Source organism: Nelumbo nucifera, chromosome 1, assembly GCF_055504915.1.
Source record: "Nelumbo nucifera cultivar China Antique chromosome 1, China Antique-T2T, whole genome shotgun sequence".
Classification (NCBI taxonomy): Eukaryota; Viridiplantae; Streptophyta; class Magnoliopsida; order Proteales; family Nelumbonaceae; genus Nelumbo; species Nelumbo nucifera.
The window spans coordinates 136,227,105-136,245,600 of NC_142649.1; the positions used below are offsets into that span (position 1 = coordinate 136,227,105).

Here is an 18,496-nt window from a genome sequence, read left to right on the forward strand (position 1 = left end):
GTTGTTGAGATGAGGGCGTTTGCCGAGATCTTCGGGAGGTTTCCTCTTCCCCGGTGGAGTTCACTTCCTTGTCTATGTAGTATACTCCTTAGTCGTGCTCTTCTATTATGCATGGTGTCGACGTGGCCTGAGAGGGGGGCAACCGCAGAGATAGCCACGTGGCATCCTTGGCTAACTCAACCATCACCCGAACAATTCCATCTCTCAACTACCATTAAAAGAACATTCCATCCCTTTCAAAGAAGGGATGGGTGAGAGGAAATTTAAAGCGGAGGTGGTTGATGACATGTTCACTAATTTGGTTCCTAGCCCCAAAACAATGCCGGTATCTTCCATTTTTCTCCTATTCACCAATCCAATTCACCAAGTGGTAGAATTTGACTTTGTTCACCATTCCATTTCCTAGCCCCCAAACCACGCCTTTCACCAACTGCTCAGGGGCCCTAGTGTTTTGGAACGATCGGCATTAGCAAGAGAGAATTCGAGTAGAGATTCTGATATCAATGTAGAAGGGATGGGTAAGAGGAAATCTCAAGGGGAGGTGGTAGATGACTTGTTCTCCACATACATAAATCTTGATAGCATGGGTACGTTGGACTCATTTGGTACTGGAGTTGCTGCGATGGTTTTGCAAGGGGAAGATGAAAACAGTGAAAGAAAAAAAATACAAAAAGAAGAGAAAGATCTGACCTTTGTCCAAACTGAAAGGGCATTTTCAAGGATAAATAAAGGATTTTTGAAAAATATAATAGTCACGTGATGTCACATGTGAATGGTTTATAATGAAACGTTAACGGTAAGGAAGGTTTTATGCAATTGTAAAAAACAATAGGGATAGTGCAAGACAATAGTTAAATAATAAGGGTAAAGTTAGCCAAATAGCTAAACCATAAGGGTAGTTTAAGAAATTTGCCCTAAAGTTAGCCAAAAGTTAAGAAATTTTTTAACTTTGTATTTATATTATACATATTTGTAATTTTACTCTTCCGAAATTGAACTTAAGCTATCAAACCACACAGCCTAAAGTTTACAACATCAACTAACCTATTAATTTTTTCAATACACCCAAATTACCTTTTATAGACATATTTGCCTTTAATTATTTTCTTCATTTGACATTTCAAGAGGAGAAAGGAGCTGATTTTCTACTCTTGCCTACATTTGGGAGTGCTTGTCCAATAGGCTTTTGTGCTTTTCACATTGAAGAAGTTAACCAAAAGCCGGTCACAAAATTGCTTGACAAAAAAGTTAAAAAGCATGTATTTATTTTTGCATAAAAATGTTTGAAAAGGCAAGAAAAAAAACTCCATTTAGCTTTTTATGTTTGCAAAAAACGATTTTGAACAAAAAAAGTTGGTAAGCAATGAAACACAAAGGATTAGCATTAGTCCTCCCTTTCTCCTAGATCATATCCATGTTTTTTACTCTATTTGATTTGTGGGATGGGGATGAGAACAGAGAATATTCCAAAAATATTCATTTTTTTTTCATTTGTTTTGAGGGAAATAGAGGGGTGAGATGAGAAAAATGTGGGATGTCAGATCTCAAAATCGTGGATTTGGGGTTGCATCAAAATCGTGAGACCCCAGTGGAAAATTTTGAGAAATCACTGTTACAGGTACCAGCGACGCCGAACAGAGGAGGGAGAGAACTAGTGCCTTCTCTGTTACCATTGGCGATCTGTGTGAGGGGCAGTGAAGATCTGCTACCTCCCCTTCCTTGTTTGAACCCAGAAGCAAAGCAGCGGCGGTGACACCCCCTCTCAGCCACTCCCTTCCTCTCTCCTTTCTTCTTCTCTTTTTTCTTCTTCCGTTCGTCGTCTAGTACTTCCCCTTCCCCGTTCAAACCCAAAAGTAGAGCAGCGGCGGAGGCACGCCCTCTCAGCCACTCCCTTTCGTTCTTCTTCTTCCCAGTTCGAACCCAGAAGTAGAGCAATGGCGGTAGCACCCCCTCTCAGCCACTCCCTTCCATTCTTCTTCTTCCCTATTCAAACCCAGAAGCAAAGCAGCGGCGGCGGCACCCCCCTCGACCACTCCCTTCCTCCCTCTTAGCCACTCCCTTCCCTTCTTTTTTTTCCCCGTTCGAACCCAGAATCAGAGCAGTGACGGCGGTGACCAGGGTCATTTACCCTCTAGTACCTCTCCGTTCATCGTCTTTGCTTTCTGCTGGCGAACTACTGTCTTCGGCGGCACTATTCGCTTTCCAATGGTGACTAGCGGCACTGTTCATCGTCTTTGCTTTCTACTGGCGAATTACTGTTCATCTTTCTCTTGGTGAAACAATGCTTTTCTCATTATTTTTCCATATATAATACCAAACAATGGAAGTTAAATTTTTACACTTTTCCATCCCATCCCACCCAAATCTTCCCACAAATCAAACGGAGCCTAAAGGAAAAAATAGGGAAACATAGAAAAATCTTTAAAAACCTTGTATAGGTTTCCTTACTTTTCCCTTCATTTCTCTACCTTTTCCTTCAAACCAAATATACCCTTAATGTTTTAACTTTCCTACATTGCAGAATTTAAGGTCATAGGAAGAGTCCCAAGTTTTATCGTTCTATAACTCTTCATTGGATGCTACTCTTTTTATATGATTTTTTTGGGAGGGGAAGGGGGGTAATTGTATTAAACTATTTAAGTGTAGTCTTTTTTTTGGTCAAGTTTAGGTTCAAGGGCTTCTAACAATTTCTGATATGAAGAAATTAATCATAAGAAATAATATGGCTTTCCAAACGTTGTTTCATGTTCTTTAGAAACAAATTGCCAAATAAGTCAGTTATTTTCTTAAGAATAAGAAATAAGATTCTTGTTTCCGAACAAAAATTTTTCAAAGAACAGAAACAGGTAGGAACATGTCGTATGCATGGGCCCAAGTTTTTTTTGGTAAACTGCCAATTCATTAAACCAAACAAATGCATTGGAACAAAGGAAGAGGGTACAATAATAAAGTTATATTTTTTTGGGCCAACATGCAAGAAAGCGTAGAATTGAAATTTTTTGATAAAACTGAAGAGAGATTGGAGCAGCCCAAAACCAATATAATCGAAATTAGACTGGGTCGGTATTGAGGAATTCTGGATTAGGTTGGGAACTTGGGTTAAGGTAAATCGGGACAAGTTACATTAGAATAGTAGAATAGTAGAATATGTTTTAAAAAATGATTTGGAAATGGAATCGTTCTGACCACCGGTTTCTGGATTAACAGTTCGATTATCCGATTTGAATGGACGGCCCATTTTAATAAAAAATTTAAAAATAAAAAAAGATAATAACCATTAAACGGGTCAATAAGTTAAACGGTTCAACTGCTTGAATCAATAATTCGCTAACTGATTCAACGATTTTTGGCCAAGAATCAGATTTGGGATAAAATGAAACCAATTGCCTGAACGATTTTCAAGCCAAATGGTCCAACCATCCAAGTCAACGGCCATTCGAAAACCATGTTAGAATTTATTCTGATTAGGGTTGGGGCTTTTAATCCGCCTTTTGGCAAAGTCTGTTATTGTGGGTTTAATTCAATCCGGCTTGATTGTTGAAGTTTGAATTCTCTACAATAATTCTACTGGTAATACAGAGCCAATCCAATCAAGTGCTGCATGGATTTCTGATTGGCTCAAGTCACCTACAGTTGTACTCGAAGCACAACTTTACTCGATTCTTACGAATTCAAAAACTCTGCGTAGCCGCACATTGGGAATATTTTCGTGAAGAGTTGTTTATTCTCAATGTGTGGCTGACTTCTAATGCTTTTAGAGCGTGTACAGAGTTCTTGCAAGAATCAGAGAGAGAGAGGGGAGGACGGAGGACGGAGGACGGAGGAGGAGAAACACGTGTGAGCTCTACAGCGTACTCTGTCTCTGTGAACATCTAAACTGAAGGACGGAGCAGGCCAGCTGCCTCATGGCTGACAAATCCCAAGGACGTCACTGCCCAAGTGTGAAGTGCCCACTGCCCAGTCCCCATCCTTCACGTACATAATTTACATCCCATTCCCACCTGATTCTTTTATGGGCCTGGGCTTGGGCTTGATGCCCTTTCATCCTTTTTCCATTTTACTATACCAAAAGTCAAATGCTAGCAAAGCATCATCACCTTGTCAGTTTCATCTTTTCTTGACATATCCTTGTCTCCCTCCAAAATGCCAAAACTGCCCTTTATTGGGCTATCAATTTACCATCTTGGGACATGGGACTATGGGAGCTGAGCACTTGAGCTTGAGGTGAGGCCCATCTGACGTAGTTTCGAAATTTCAAACCGCTCAGCTCACACCTCACAGCAGATAAAGCACAACTTACAAAGCAGCAGGCACTCCTTCGGTCCTTCACTCCAAATCCTCTACGGTTCCCGGACGATATTCTAGTACCACTCGGACCACTGCGTGAGACGTGTCTCCCAGTTCTCGGAACAATGTGGGTCTTATCCTGCGCCACCCCTACTTATCCTACACTTCCCGGTAGAACAACAACCTCCACATCCTTGGTTTCGGTTCGTTCGAGCTCAAGAACTTTGGTTTCAGTTCGTTCCAGTTCTCAAGACTTCGTCCCCGCTCACCATCATCCCTTCGTTCCAGAGGTAAAGTTCTTTGATTAGCCGTGAATCTCTTTCTCCATATCCCAAACGATAATATTTGTTTTTGTTAACCTTCTGATTGGAATTTTAAGCTCAGAATTCAATGCTTTTATTAATTTAGGAATCATCATACTCTATCTGCCAAAGCCTAAGACGAGATGCTATTTAGTGAAAAAAACCTAGAAGCTCAAATATTCCCGGCCATCTAATATGTTGTTAAACGGTTAAACCTCGCAAATAACCCTTGTCACCCTTGCTGGACACTTGAAACCTTATGTACGTCTTACGGATTACAAATTTAATTTGCGTATCTTAATTTTGTACTGGAATTCAGGTTGCAGAAGCAGTGGATTCTCTGTTCTCAGAGTTCAGAGCTGTGGATAATCTGGTGGCGCGAAATACCATCCGTGTTCTTAAAGCTTACCAAAATGCCCGGGTTGGATCTCATGTAAGCGAGATTTTTCAACTTAAACCTCAAATACAAAACTCGATCTTTTTGAAAACTGTTCCGTACCATGACCTTTAATATTTTCAATTGATGCACTGTTGATAAATTCAGAAATGTAGAAAGTTCAAAAAATTTAGTTGAACACTTAATAGAAATTTATCATTGCTTTATACACTTCTTTTAATATGAAAACTCCTTTAGTTTTAAGTATACAATAATTAGTTTCAAGGGAATTTTAGTCCTCTTATGTTAAGCGAACTGTGGAATGCAATGTTACTAAGATGCTTTTAATACGTAGGCTATACATGATTATGATAGTCTATTCACGTTTTATTTGTAGAGTAAGCAGTCCAACCCCCAAAAAACACTTAAAGTCGAATTGTCAAGATGGAAAGAAAAGAGTGAACAATAAACACTATTTGTGTGTAAGGCATTGGTAATGTCAACATCATATTTTTCCATTTACCATTCCATTAATGTATTATCTCACCAGGTGTTGAGTGGGTAACCGTGTTATTGTACACTGTATAGTAAGAGGGAAGAGTATACACTATTTGAGCATAAATCGTTAACATGTGAGCAACGTTTCTCACTATTTTTTCATTTTATATTTGATATATGATCTCTCAAAGTGTTGAGCACTTGAGCTAGGTAACTACATTGTTGTTTAGCTATAAATCAGTAGATGATATGAGTTATCTTGGTCTTGAATCTCTCTCTCCCTCTCTCTCTCTCTCTCACACACACACACACACGCACACATTTGAAGGAACCTAAGTGTAGCTCCAATAGGTGATAAAACGAGAGAAAGTAGACTAAGATGGTTTTGTCATGTGCAGAGATGATTATTGATTATCTACAGCACCCATAAGAAGAGGTGATCTATTACAAGTTGAAGGGGCTAGAAGAGCTAGCTGACCAAAATGGACATGGGTTGAAGTGGTAAGAAATGATTTAAGGGCTCATTATTTAACAATGGATGTGATACTAAATAGTGGTGAAACAGGATTCAAGTAACTGATTCCATATAGTTGGGACAAGACTTAGATGATGATGATGATCCCTTTCTCCCTTGTCCATTATCATGGTGGCAAAGACCTTCCATCACTTAAGGCTTGAGAGTAGAGAACCAAGAAGGAAATTATCATGGCTTACGCAAACAAGGGCAGAAATAGTGTGGACAAAGTTTGATTTAGCATGTTCTTTTGTTATGGAGAGAATGGCTTTGAAGTAGTCCTAAATAGTGTTTCCGACCTGTTGTTCACCCCAGCTGGTTGGATTGGTGGTCCAGTCAAAATTCAGGTTGGGGTCAGCCTTTATCCTGTCTGGTCACAAAAAAATGTTGACTTGGTAAACTAGTGAGCTATTCACCAGGAGGGAAAAGCAGTTCAGCCTTTGGGCTGGATTTTAAAACGTTGTTCCTAAAAGCTTAGCCAAACTCCCCCCCTCCCCCCCTGATATTGGGTGGATAATTTTTAACTAACGTGGAGCTCTAGTTGTTGCTTAGTTTTAGTTTTAAAAAGGCAATGTTAATGGAGACCTGATACTATTAATAGTTCAGTGAAAAAAATGATCCTTATTGGAGCTTGGGGATCTCTCTCTTTACCCCACACATACATAAGAATTCATATGGATGTGATCTTTTCATATATTTTTTTTGACCTAATACCTGAAATGATGCCTTGCCCATTCAATTGGAAATCATCAAGACCATTTGCCAGGGAATTCCATATACATTGAATTTGTTTTTACAAGTATTCTGCTATTTTTGGTTGCCCAATTGGAATTGTGTCTTAATTTTTAACACTAGATTCAGGGAATAGAATGGTTTTTCATTTGGTTTGTCATGACTTCTGCTGCTGCTTTGCATATAATCTTTCTAATGAATGCAACACTTTGTTCTGTGGATTAAGTAACTTCTAAGTGTATGTGATTTGATAGTTGTCTCCTTCATCATGATATAATGGGTGTTCTATGCTGGTGTTGATTTTCCTAGCTGTGGTTTATATATTGATCAAGTTGTCTAATGATGCTATTTACAATCTCATTTGCCTTAGCACTTTGCTGGATGCACTGGCTATGGCCATGATGAAGCCGGTGGACGTGAAGCACTTGACAAAACTTTTGCAGAAATTGTTGGAGCAGAATCAGCAATTGTTCGTGCACAGGTTGGCTTATGTTCTTTTTTTTTGGAAATTTTGTTGGCAGCTCTAATATGTGAGTTGATATGTTGGTTCTGTTCTGACCTTCGGCAGTTCTTTTCTGGTACACATGCTATCACTTGTGCATTATTTGCCTTTTTAAGGCCAGGGGATGAGGTGAGCTTTTAGGTACTTCTTATCAAATAAAAAACCTATATAAATTATAATGTATTGTGGATTTTTTTTTTCAACTCATTTTAATTTTAGTAGTCTGATATAGATCAATTCAATTATCAGCTTCTAGCAGTTGCTGGTTCTCCTTATGACACATTGGAGGAAGTTATTGGAATTAGGGACTCTTATGGACTTGGTTCCTTGAAAGACTTTGGTGTGCAGTACAGAGAAGTCCCGGTAAATTACTCAAATATTTTTGTGTTTTCAAAGTTTTAATTTCATTTATCTGATATCAGTCATTTTTTCAGCTTGCAAATGATGGGGGCCTTGACTGGGATGCACTTAGTTTTGCTGTGAAACCTCAAACAAAATGTGCCCTAATACAAAGATCTTGTGGTTATTCATGGCGCCGCAGTTTAAGTGTAAATGAAATTGGTAGAGCAATAAAGATAATTAAGGTGCGCTTTCAATCTTATGAAACAAATTATGATAGAATGCTATTAGCCCATGCCCTGTTAAAAAGAACTTATGCAGATGGTTATGTGCATGTGTCATGGAAGTTGGCTTGTCTGGGGTGTGGGGCGGGGTTGGGATTTACATTTGTCATACCTTGAGCATTATGCTACTTCTGAGTTTCAGAGTTTAAAATTTTTCCTAAAGTGATACTTTTTAGTCTTAGTTGACTTGGAGTGGAGTAAATCCAGTTTTCAAGGATGTAATATTCTAACTCATACATTCAGTTTAATCAAAAGTTATTTGATGAGTTTTGTTGTATTTCATCTGGAAAGTAGAGTACTTGATGATGCAGGGGCTGATCCATTCAGTTACTGGAGGTTATTGAGTTCTTTACTAGGCCCGAAAAGGTTAGTCAATAAGCTCATATTTCTGCTTGGATGAGGATGGTTTGTGATGTACCTCCTCAGAGGCATGGGGCTTTGTTGAAAGCATGATCTGCTAAAGTTGCTTTTAGTTTCTATTTTTAACCAGGAGTTGTTAGTTGCGAAATTGCCATTAGGAGCTACATTTTTCATACGCCTCCATATTTAGAAGTTAATCAGAATGGAAGTTCCATTTAGTTTTCCTCTATATGTGTACCTCTTCAATGTGATTAGTTATTCTATAGTTGAATATTTGGATAAGTTAAGTGAATAAGTTAAGACTCTGGTACAAAAATTCCTGTTCTGCAATATGCAGATGATACCCTCTTTTGTTGTAATGCTTCACTGGACCAGATTTTTAACCTGAGACATCTTCTCTTCTGGTTTGAGATAGTATTAGACTTGAAGGTGAACCTAGCAAAGAGTGAAATGATAGATGTTGGGGAGGTTCCCAACATCCCTGCCCTGCCCCAATCCTACTTATATATATTATTCATATTAAATATATATTATTTATATTTTAAAATTTTCTTTTATTCTAAGTAAATTTATTTTTCAAAAAATACTGTTAATTAAAAAATTTCAGGGATTTGGGTCCCCATGGGGAACCTGTCTCCATCAGGGATCAGGGGTGGGGGACAACTTTTATCCCTGATGGGGATTTATTTCAAATTTGGGGTCTGGAATGGGGAATATGATCCCTGCCCCCTTGCCATTCATATATATTGGGTCGAAAACTATGTACTCTTGCTTTTCTGTTTCAGCATTAGTAAATACCTTCTTAAAAAATTATATTTTATATGCAAAATAAGTATTCACCCTCATAATACCAAATCATAAAATCATAGCTTAAGATGGTTTTTACTGGTAAGGTAAAACTCAAATACAAGGTAGGGCATGTGGATGATATTGACCTGAAAAATGAACAAGTGGTCAATCTAGAATAATTCGTCCCCTATCTGATGAATGATATAAATTGACCGTGAGATTCCTACATGTGGCAAAATAGTTTGAGTCATCCAGATTCCATAATTGGCTTAATTAGGAAACCTTGCTTATTAATTTGTTTGAACTTTCTGTTTAAAGTATGTAATATGAAACGAATCTACTATTTTGTTTAGACCTTTCTTTTGCAGTTTAAAATAGTTTAAATCTATTTTTTTTTCTGGATCCATAACAACCTGAATTTTAAGTGTAGATCTAGATATTGACATATTTTTTTTGTCAATATTCTTTTTTTTTTATTTCTTTTGAAGGGCTACACAACCGGGGGGGGGGGGGGGTTAGCCCATCCCCCAACCGACCAGCTGGTTGGCACCTTGCATCTAAATATTGACATATGGCATGGGCATAAAGTCAATGAAAGTGGATTGTGTCAGGAGTTAAGTGGCCTGGTCTAAAGTCAAAGGAATCACTTAATTCAGTCTGTTGACTTGGGGGGTTCTATGCATGAGGGGTCACTGCCAATCTGCCATTACCCAGTTCCCCATGCTTGGGAGTCAACTAAGCATTGCAGGAAAAAGGACATGCAAGTTAGTCCTGTCCTTTTTTGTCTCACTTTGCCCTTGAATTTATTATTTCTCAAGTTCGTAATAGATCACATCTGCGCCCCACAGAGGACACCCCATGAATGCCCCACAACATATCCCACTGTGTATTGGGAACATCTCCCACTGAGAACTTTGGGAGATGTTCCCAATGCACACTGAGATGTGTATGTGGGGCACCCTCTGTGGGGTGTAGATGTGAATTCCTTAACCTATACTTACCATTTCATGGATGGATGTCCCACAGATGCAGAATCCAGATTGTATGGTCATGGTGGATAATTGCTATGGTGAATTTGTGGAAAGCATGGAACCTCCAATGGTGGTATGTGATGAGAATGCTTTGTACTCCTTCCATAAATAAAGGGATGATGGGTTATTGTCAATGATGGGCAGGGTGCAGATTTAATTGCTGGCAGTCTGATAAAAAATCCAGGTGGAACTATTGCACCCTGTGGTGGATATGTTGCGGGAAGGGAAAAATGGGTGAAAGCAGCTGCTTCTCGTCTCTCTGCCCCAGGTCTTGGGGTAGATTGTGGCTCAACTCCAGGTGATATTATGCGTTCTTTCTTCCAGGGCTTGTTTCTTTCACCCCAAATGGTTGGGGAAGCAGTCAAGGTATGAGAGGCAATATGTTATGGGTTGAATTAGTCTTGATTTTCCTTCCATGTGGAGAATTATCACTCTTCTCTTCTCTTTGTCAGGGAAGCTTCCTTATTGCTGAAGTCATGACATCTAAAGGATATAAGGTGCAGCCACTTCCTCGAGTTCCTCGCCATGATACAGTCCAGGTTTCATCTTACTTATCTCTGTTGCTGCCAATGTGCTTGACTTGGCTTTTTAGATTGTTCCACTGGCTAACGATATAATTGGTTGGTTTGGATAAAGGTGCTTTATATTGTCTTCATAGTGTAGTGCCCATTGAGGTAATAAATGAAACAGCTATATTATATGAAAATTTGGATTTTACAAGAAAATTATTACCTGATTTCTGAAAATTATTGAATTAAACAAAAAAGAGCTATAGATTGAGGCAGCCTTACTACTAAAAGAACTTTTCACAAACCTTTTATCCTTAAGAAAAATAATCCTTCAAGGAAAACATATTCCATTTTATCCTTGCTTTTCCATTTAAATTTTGTATTTGATCTGTATGTGCATTCTTTTTGTTTTCTTCTCTAGTCTGATCCTGATCAATTAAATTCTTAGTCACATGTCTTTTGTTTAATGAAGAAAAGATTATGACACATAAGCTATTTCTTCTTTCTTTCTTTTCTTTTTTTTATTTGGTTTAGTTCTTTTGTACTCTTGTTGAAAGAATTTAGAGGTGTGACTCATTATGATGCTGCATTTCAGGCAATACAACTTGGAAGCCGAGAGCGTCTTCTTGCTTTCTGTGAGGCTGTACAAAGAAGTTGTCCTGTAGGGTCTTTTATAAAGCCAGTTGCAGGTTCGACTCCTGGATATGCATCAGAGGTTTGTCTGTTTTGATTTCTTCAATCAGTTGTAGATATGGCCTTTGAGGGGATTGATTTCATGAATCTTTATCCTACTTTCTACCTTCAAGTATAATAGCAGGGATTCTAAATGCATTTGAGGCACATTTGCTGAGATCAGAATTCCAGAACATGCCAAGAAGGTTTTGTGCCTTCTAACCTTCTTGGCATGAAAGACATTATTCCAATTGGATACACATGGATGGTGGGTGATGCCATTTGATGATCCAACCTTTGAGTTACATTACTGTAAAAAAAACTAAACCACAATGATGTTAACCATCTAGACTCAAACCTGCATTCTCATGCTTGTCAGCTCAAGATTTAACCATCACATAATTTTGGACACTCAGAAGAAATATATTGTATGATCTAATGAATAAAAACTAACATTTTGACCGTTCTAATAGTCTGATCTGTTTGTTCCTTGTACACTTTAAAGATATATATGTTCCCACTAGATCCATACATTTTGTTTGAGGTTTGCTGACTCTAGTTATGATCTGCTATTATGGTACCATAGTTTTCAAGGCGCCAAGGCGAGGCTAGGCGAACATGGGGCGCCCAGGCACCTAGCCCTCATCTAGGCGATGGAATTTAAAAATAAGAAGCCGATGGATTTCTACCCCTTCTGAACTAGTTTTTTTGGTGTTATGTATTCTGCACTTACTTTTGTGCTTGTGTTTTTTGCAGTGTTGCTTGATGAGAACAAGTACTAAAATAAAAGAAGAAAATGAAGAAGAAAAGTAGGGGGCGGAGCTCCTGTTCTAGACCCAGAAAAGTTGGTGAAAAAAATTCCAAAATAAAAGAAGAATATGAAGAATAAAAGAAGGGGCGGAGCCCCTGTTTCAGACACCAATAATGAGAGAGAAAAAGCTGAAAATAGACAAAATTTAAGAACAACAGAAGGGGGTGGAGCCCCTGTTTTAGTCCAATAAAATGATTCAAAAAACTTGGGGAAAAGATACAAAAAGGAAGAGAAAAATGGGGCATAACCACTGTTTTAAACCAGGAAGCAGAGAACGAAACGAAGAACTGTGTGGGAACGATGGAGGGCTGTTGTTTTCTCCTCTTCCTTGGTTCGATTCTTTTGTCAAAGTGAAACCCTCGAAGGTTATTTTGATTTTTACTTTCCTCACAACAAAAACATGATAACATGCAACCTTGACAACTATGTATGGTACCTAGATTTTTTCCCAGTAAGCATCTATCTATGCTACTGAGACAGACTGGGAGATGGCTTGTACTGAATTAGATAAAAAATTAAAATATCTGATTTGTTACTGATCAAGAAAAAATTGGAATATTCAATGCAAAATGTGGCTTGTACTGAATTAGATAAAAAATTAAAATATCTGATTTGTTACTGATCAAGAAAAAATTGGAATATTCTATGCAAAATGTGAATGGATGACACTGCAATATGAAACCTTTTATTGAGTCAACCTTGCTTCTACCCAAGCTTGATTCGGACCAATCTTGAAGAGAGCGCAGATTAGAAGCTCATTTGCTTCAGACCTTTTGAGGAGTTTGGACCAGTGCTTTAAACCTGGTCCTGGAGGTTGAACCACTTCCCCCTGGGTCAATGGGTCAACCCATGATGTCATTATAAAAAAATTCAAAAATTAAAACAATAAAAACCAGAAGCTCATTGAACAGGTCAGATGGCTCAATGGTTCAAAAAAATCTGGGTCTACAGATCATTGACTGAGTCAACAGTTTTTTGGTAAGATAGTGGGCTAACGGTTGACCTGAACTGTGATTATGACTCCAGGCCACTGGTCTGACCACCTGGGTTAATGATGGCTTGAAATAACTGGTTTGGAACCTTAATGTTTCATATGGTGAAAAAGCTAGGGACCCAATGGTTTCCCAATTAGGCTTCTACAGAAAATGTTGGATATCAACTCAAGAACCTTCAACACATCTCAACCAAGGTTCAAAATATCGATATGGCCAATACGCCTGTAGGGGCATATTGGTCTGTATCGAACCTCATTTCTCTTATTTTTTTAGTTTTTTTTAACATGGTTCAGAGGGGTCGGTTTAAGGCCTGTCTACCCTTTGAACCGGGTTAAACCCCGAAACACCCAAAATTTCAAACCTTGATCTCAACCACAATACTTTTAACATTCATGGACAAGTTCCCCAAGCATCAGCTGGTTCCCACCAACTCCACGACTTATTGGGGCCATCAGGTATTTGGGTGGGTTGGGGGGCATTTAGGTACTCTACAAAATACTATAATTCTTCAGGCCTGGATGGTTCAGGACATCAATCAGGGTGGAGATATGTAGCCGCACCAAGTCTCAGATTGATGCTCTTCTTTAGATCCTAGAAGTTAGAACTTTACCTTTCACCATTTTATGGGGCTAGATAATTGGCATCAAAATTGAAAATATTATTTAGCTAGTTCCTTGTCAGCCAACTCTATAGTTGAAAAGTTAGCAAGTGGAGTGGGGAGGGATGAGTTATAGTTGGAGGTCTTTCCCTGCAGTGATCAGTTTTTGGTTCATGATGTATTGTCATTGTTGAATCAGCACCTTTGTTTGCATATTGTTGACATTTGATTTGGTTTATTCTCATAATTTGGTGGAGTAGATCTTATTCCACACTTATTTTCTTGAGTTAATGCACTATCTTGATTGGCCCACATGGGATTAAAAAAGCATTTGGATATTTCTGCTGCTGACTTTATACATGGTGGAGGAATTCCATGTGCAGGTTTTGCTTACTGGATTAGCCAACTTAGCCTTTATTGCTTTGACCTCCAAAGAGCAGAGGTGATGCCCAATATTATTGGCCCATTAATCCATTTGGTATCAACTGTATGATAATTGCTAAATTTTTGGTTGGTAGAATGAAGGGCCGTGGTGCTCATCATTTCCATGTATAAAGGTGCATTTCTGCAAGAGAAAGATGCTGAATAGCATACTTATGTTGACTCTGAAAGACATGTGAAGCAGAGTTCACGTAAAATGGTCCTAAAAAAGGCTTATCACCATATGCCTAGTGGAGCTTTTTGATTGCCTACCTTAGTATATGGGGTTTGAGCATAAGTGGAGGAAATGGCTTTGGGTTTGTATAATAAGCTTCGTTCTTGATATTGACTGATGCTGGTAAAAACTGCACTCTTTAATCTTCCCATCTACTTCATGTCTCTATTCTCAATGGTGGCAATGTTATTTGCAGACTTCGAGAAGAAAGAGTGATTTCATTTGTGATGATGGCAGGGTTCTAATGATTAGTAGAGTAATTTACTTACCTAGTTAAATGGATTAAGTTGTGTGCCACCAGCAAACACACTGGTGTAGGGTTAGGGCACTTCAAGTTAATGAATAAGGTTCTTCTATGTAAGTGGCTTAGAAGATTTGGTTGTTAACTTAATTTACTTTTCTATATATTATTATCAGTAAAATCAAGAAAAAGAAACTTGCATAACCTTTGTTCCCTTTGTGTTGCTAGTGAGGTGTTGCAGTGTCTCTACTCTTTGGGGGTGAATTTCTGGTCAACTTTAGAAATGGATTGAGTATGTAATAGGTGTTTAGGTCTTTTTTTTCCTGTTTCAGAGGAACAATGCATTAATTGTTATGATTTCTGCTGTTTTTGCTGTATATTGATGCCTTGTCACCACTTCACATCCTGAAGCCATTGTATAGTCTTTCCTTATTAATAATATTCTCTCACTTATAAAAAACTTTTTGATTGTCAACTGGTTGTCCAAGAGATCTGCCACTCATCCAAGCTCAGTCCATAAAGGGATTTTGTAGTAGTTATATTTTGTGGAATCTAGTCCTTTCCACTGCTGGTCCACTTAAAGGAAAAGGAATAAGCAGATCTTCAAAGGGGAGATATGTATAGAGGCTCTACTGAAAGGGAAGATGAGAAATTATATTCAAGATTCATATATGAGGCTGCATGTTTTAAGGGACATTTAAATGTCTCTTCTTTTTGTATACAATCTTCAGCTCCTCTTTAAATCAACATGTCTCTTTTAAGGGACCAGTTTTAGACATCTCTTTAATTTTTGGCACAAAATGCTTATTGACCTTTTCTTGTTTATCGAGTACTTATATCTGGTCTTTTGTTGATTAAGCCCCAATTTATGATTTCTAGCAGCCTACTAATTTGTTATATTGCTGTTTCTTCTCTTTCCTTCCAGTTGCTTTTCTTTTCTTTTGTTGTTATCTCCATCTAGTTTAGATGTTAGATGTAATAGGCAAATATTGTTTGCATCTTAACACTTGGTTGGATAATGGATCAGGTGGTATTTGCTCATGGAACATTCATTGATGGGAGCACAAGTGAGCTTTCATGTGATGGACCATTGAGGGAACCTTTCTCAGTTTTTTGTCAGGTATTTGCTTGATTTTTTGTTGTATTTCCATTGGGTTAAGCTGAAACCTTAATAGCAAAAAGTGGGGATTTCAGAATAAAGAGGCAATTTGATGTCATATGTAAACCTTGAGATTCCGAAAGTGCTGGTACCAAACTGGGACAAAGCTAAATGGTAGAAACATGAGGTGTATGTACTCTCGAAGGGGACCAGCATCTGTCATTAGAAAATTGCTACTGTCTAAAATATTTACTTAGCTTCTGAAACCTGTTTTTATTAACTAATGCAGGGTGGCACACACTGGACTCAGTGGGGAGTTGTTTTAGGAGAGGTTTTGAAATCCATATGAATCATCAAATGAATTTGGAGAGATGAACTAGCAGGCACTGCATCATTCCATTGTGCCAATGAGAGTTTCCACCATCAAGAAAAGGTATTCATGATGTTGAGGGGAAGACGCAAGACTTTATTCAACTCTGTTATCACAAATTGGAATTCTCCTTCAATCTTTGTTCAAGGTAAAAATATACCACTGGAAAAATTAGTCATGTCCCGAAAAAGCTTGATCTTGCATAAAACCTATAATGCAGTATCAGGCAAAATTAGTGTCCGAACTTGGGTTAATTTGGCCGAGTTTGTTCAGACTTTAAAGCATGTTTCGCTGACCTAATCATCTTGTGCAATAACTGTTCAGGAAAGTTACTCCTAGTTGAGGTTCATCTGAGTAGAAGAATCCTGCCACGTTGGATATCCACAAGAGCTGATGCGGACCCTTAAAGATGGGAATGCTGGATCTTTTGGAGATGGTGGTTTAATCTGAACTGTTAAATTTGGCGCCGATGATTTTTGGAGGGTTATACGTGCATTTATTTTTTATGGTTGCTAACACAGTTCCTAGTTAACAAAAATACCCAAATCAAGACCAGCATGGAAAGTGTTTTAAAAGGCCCAATTGCATATGGGCTTTTTGACCCAAAAGAAAAAAATTACATATGGGCCTGTCACCTGTAAAGTTAAGTTGAGTGGGGGTTGTAGTAGAGTTTGATAGATAGACTTAATTGAGCACGCTTATTGTTTATTTCACGGGCTCGCAAGGTACCCTTCGAAATGTTCTCATAAACTTGTTCCTAAAGTCATCTGGGCCCATTAAAAGGCCGATGTCGATGATGGATGGTTTTAAGTTTAACCAACCGGTCCAATTCTGTCCCTACATGGAGAAATATTTGATGCAGGGTTGATATTCCCAATGTAAGAGGATAGTGTTTCGTGTGTAGGTGTGGACAGAATTGTCGTGGGCAAGAAGGAGATTCCGGAGTCCTACACAAGGAGTCCAGATCTCCTATCCACGTCTACTTACATGAGGTCACAATTCATAACCATACATGGAAAAATATTTCATGCAGGGTTGATATTCCCAATGTAAGGGGATAGTGTTTCGTGTGTAGGTGTGGACAGAAATGTCGTGGGCAAGGAGATCCCGGAGTCCTACACAAGTCGTGGTCTGACCCTCATCCAACCCCCGAGTCGTCATGCCAAGTTTTATGGAGTCCAGATCTGCTCCTCAACATCTCCCATATTTATGTTATATGTGTTATGGTTCATGGCCAATGAGATCGGTGTGAGGTGCGCTCTCTAAGGATCTAATCCCAATTCAGTTTTATGGCTTTTTGTCGTTTTGTTTTCCAATTGATTAAGCGGTGCGGCGGCACCTATTATCTAGCAAGTGGAGCCCCACTGGGGGACGGGGTATGTTTAATGAGTCCGATCTTAATGATATTGATATCAGCGATGAGGTACAATATCCATGCTATTGCTCTGCTTTCTTTTTTTATCATAAATCTTTGGGGAAAAAGAACTCTGTTTAAAATGCATAAGCTGCTTCCTAACCGAGCTCATTGCTCCCTTCTAGTATCAGAAGCACTAGAAGTTACCCAAATAGTCATCTAGTTGTTTTAGGGGGGTGGGGGGGGGTGGTGTGGGGTTAAGAAACGTATCTCCTCGAGCAGAGCATCCTCCACTTACACAAAATCGGGTTTTTTCTGCTGGCCCATGTTTAAAAATCTGGAAAGGCTCTTGCATCAAAACCAGATTGGTACCCAGGTTAATGAAATGCTTTTGCCCACCCCTGTTGCAGATAGAGTTATCTTCTTTTCCTTTGAGCTGGGTTTGTTTGTCGTGCCTTTCAGATGTTGAAAACAAGCGGGTTAAAGGGGCTATCCCGCAACAGCCCCTAAGGTGCCAATGAGAATTTTCAGTTGGAATTGTCAAAGGGTCGGGTCTTTCGGGACAATTCTAAATCTGCTAAAGACCCTTAGGGATGAACAAATAAATATTTGCTTCCTCTCTGAGACCAAGACTTCACTTCTTAGGTGTCGGAGGAAATTGAGAAGACTTTGGGAGTGGAATTGCTGGGGGGTGGATGCCTATGGGTATAAAGAGGGACTGACTCTATTATGGGAAAAACAAATTAAGCTCACAATTATTGGAGCTGACCAAAACTTTATCCATGCAAGAATCTCAGATGATAACCTTGATGACTGGTATTGCTCTTTTATTTATGGTGAGCCTAAAGCTAGCAAGAAAAGGACTTTCTTTGAAAAATGGCAAAATTTATCCTAGCTGTCTGTAGGTCCCTTGGCTGTGTGTTGGGGATCTGAACATGTACTTCAGCAAAAACAACAAACAGAGGGGAAAGCCGGCAAAGAGGACAGTCATCCTCAGAAATAGGAAGGTGATAGCTGCTTGTGGTTTAAACATTCTAGAGAGTAAGGGCCTAGTTTTCACTTAATCAAACAAAAAGCCAAGGGGCAGAAAATGTAAGAGCCAAGCTGGATCGGGTTCTCTCAAATGCAGATTGGAGGCTTCTGTTTCAATATGTTGGAGTTAGGGTACTACTAGCCTC

The 18,496-nt window shown here is 38.8% G+C and overlaps 1 protein-coding gene across 2 annotated transcripts; it reads left to right on the top strand.

Moving 5' to 3' along the window:
• The first annotated feature begins 4,235 nt into the window (after positions 1–4,235).
• On the top strand, positions 4,236–16,714 carry LOC104612592 (uncharacterized). Of its 2 annotated transcripts, XM_010280052.3 has the most exons (13): positions 4,239–4,577; positions 4,909–5,022; positions 7,080–7,190; positions 7,278–7,340; positions 7,461–7,574; positions 7,646–7,795; positions 10,010–10,087; positions 10,159–10,380; positions 10,467–10,553; positions 11,119–11,238; positions 15,523–15,615; positions 15,884–16,112; positions 16,289–16,714. In XM_010280052.3, exons 1-12 carry the CDS (start codon positions 4,413–4,415, stop codon positions 15,941–15,943), a joined length of 1,377 nt encoding a protein of 458 aa, XP_010278354.1. In that variant the 5' UTR covers positions 4,239–4,412; the 3' UTR covers positions 15,944–16,112; positions 16,289–16,714. The 2 variants fall into 2 exon arrangements, with proteins under 2 accessions (XP_088750531.1, XP_010278354.1); XM_088894405.1 differs by having other exon boundaries at positions 4,236–4,577; positions 7,080–7,340.
• The last annotated feature ends 1,782 nt before the right edge of the window (positions 16,715–18,496 follow it).

Bases quoted from the DNA above. Each gene is read 5' to 3' on its own strand.
- LOC104612592 (XM_088894405.1), top strand. From the start codon at position 4,413: ATGTGGGTCTTATCCTGCGCCACCCCTACTTATCCTACACTTCCCGGT. The intron at 5,023-7,079 runs GTAAGCGAGATT...CATTTGCCTTAG, and splicing joins ATGCCCGGGTTGGATCTCAT to CACTTTGCTGGATGCACTGG. The intron at 10,088-10,158 runs GTATGTGATGAG...AATGATGGGCAG, and splicing joins GCATGGAACCTCCAATGGTG to GGTGCAGATTTAATTGCTGG.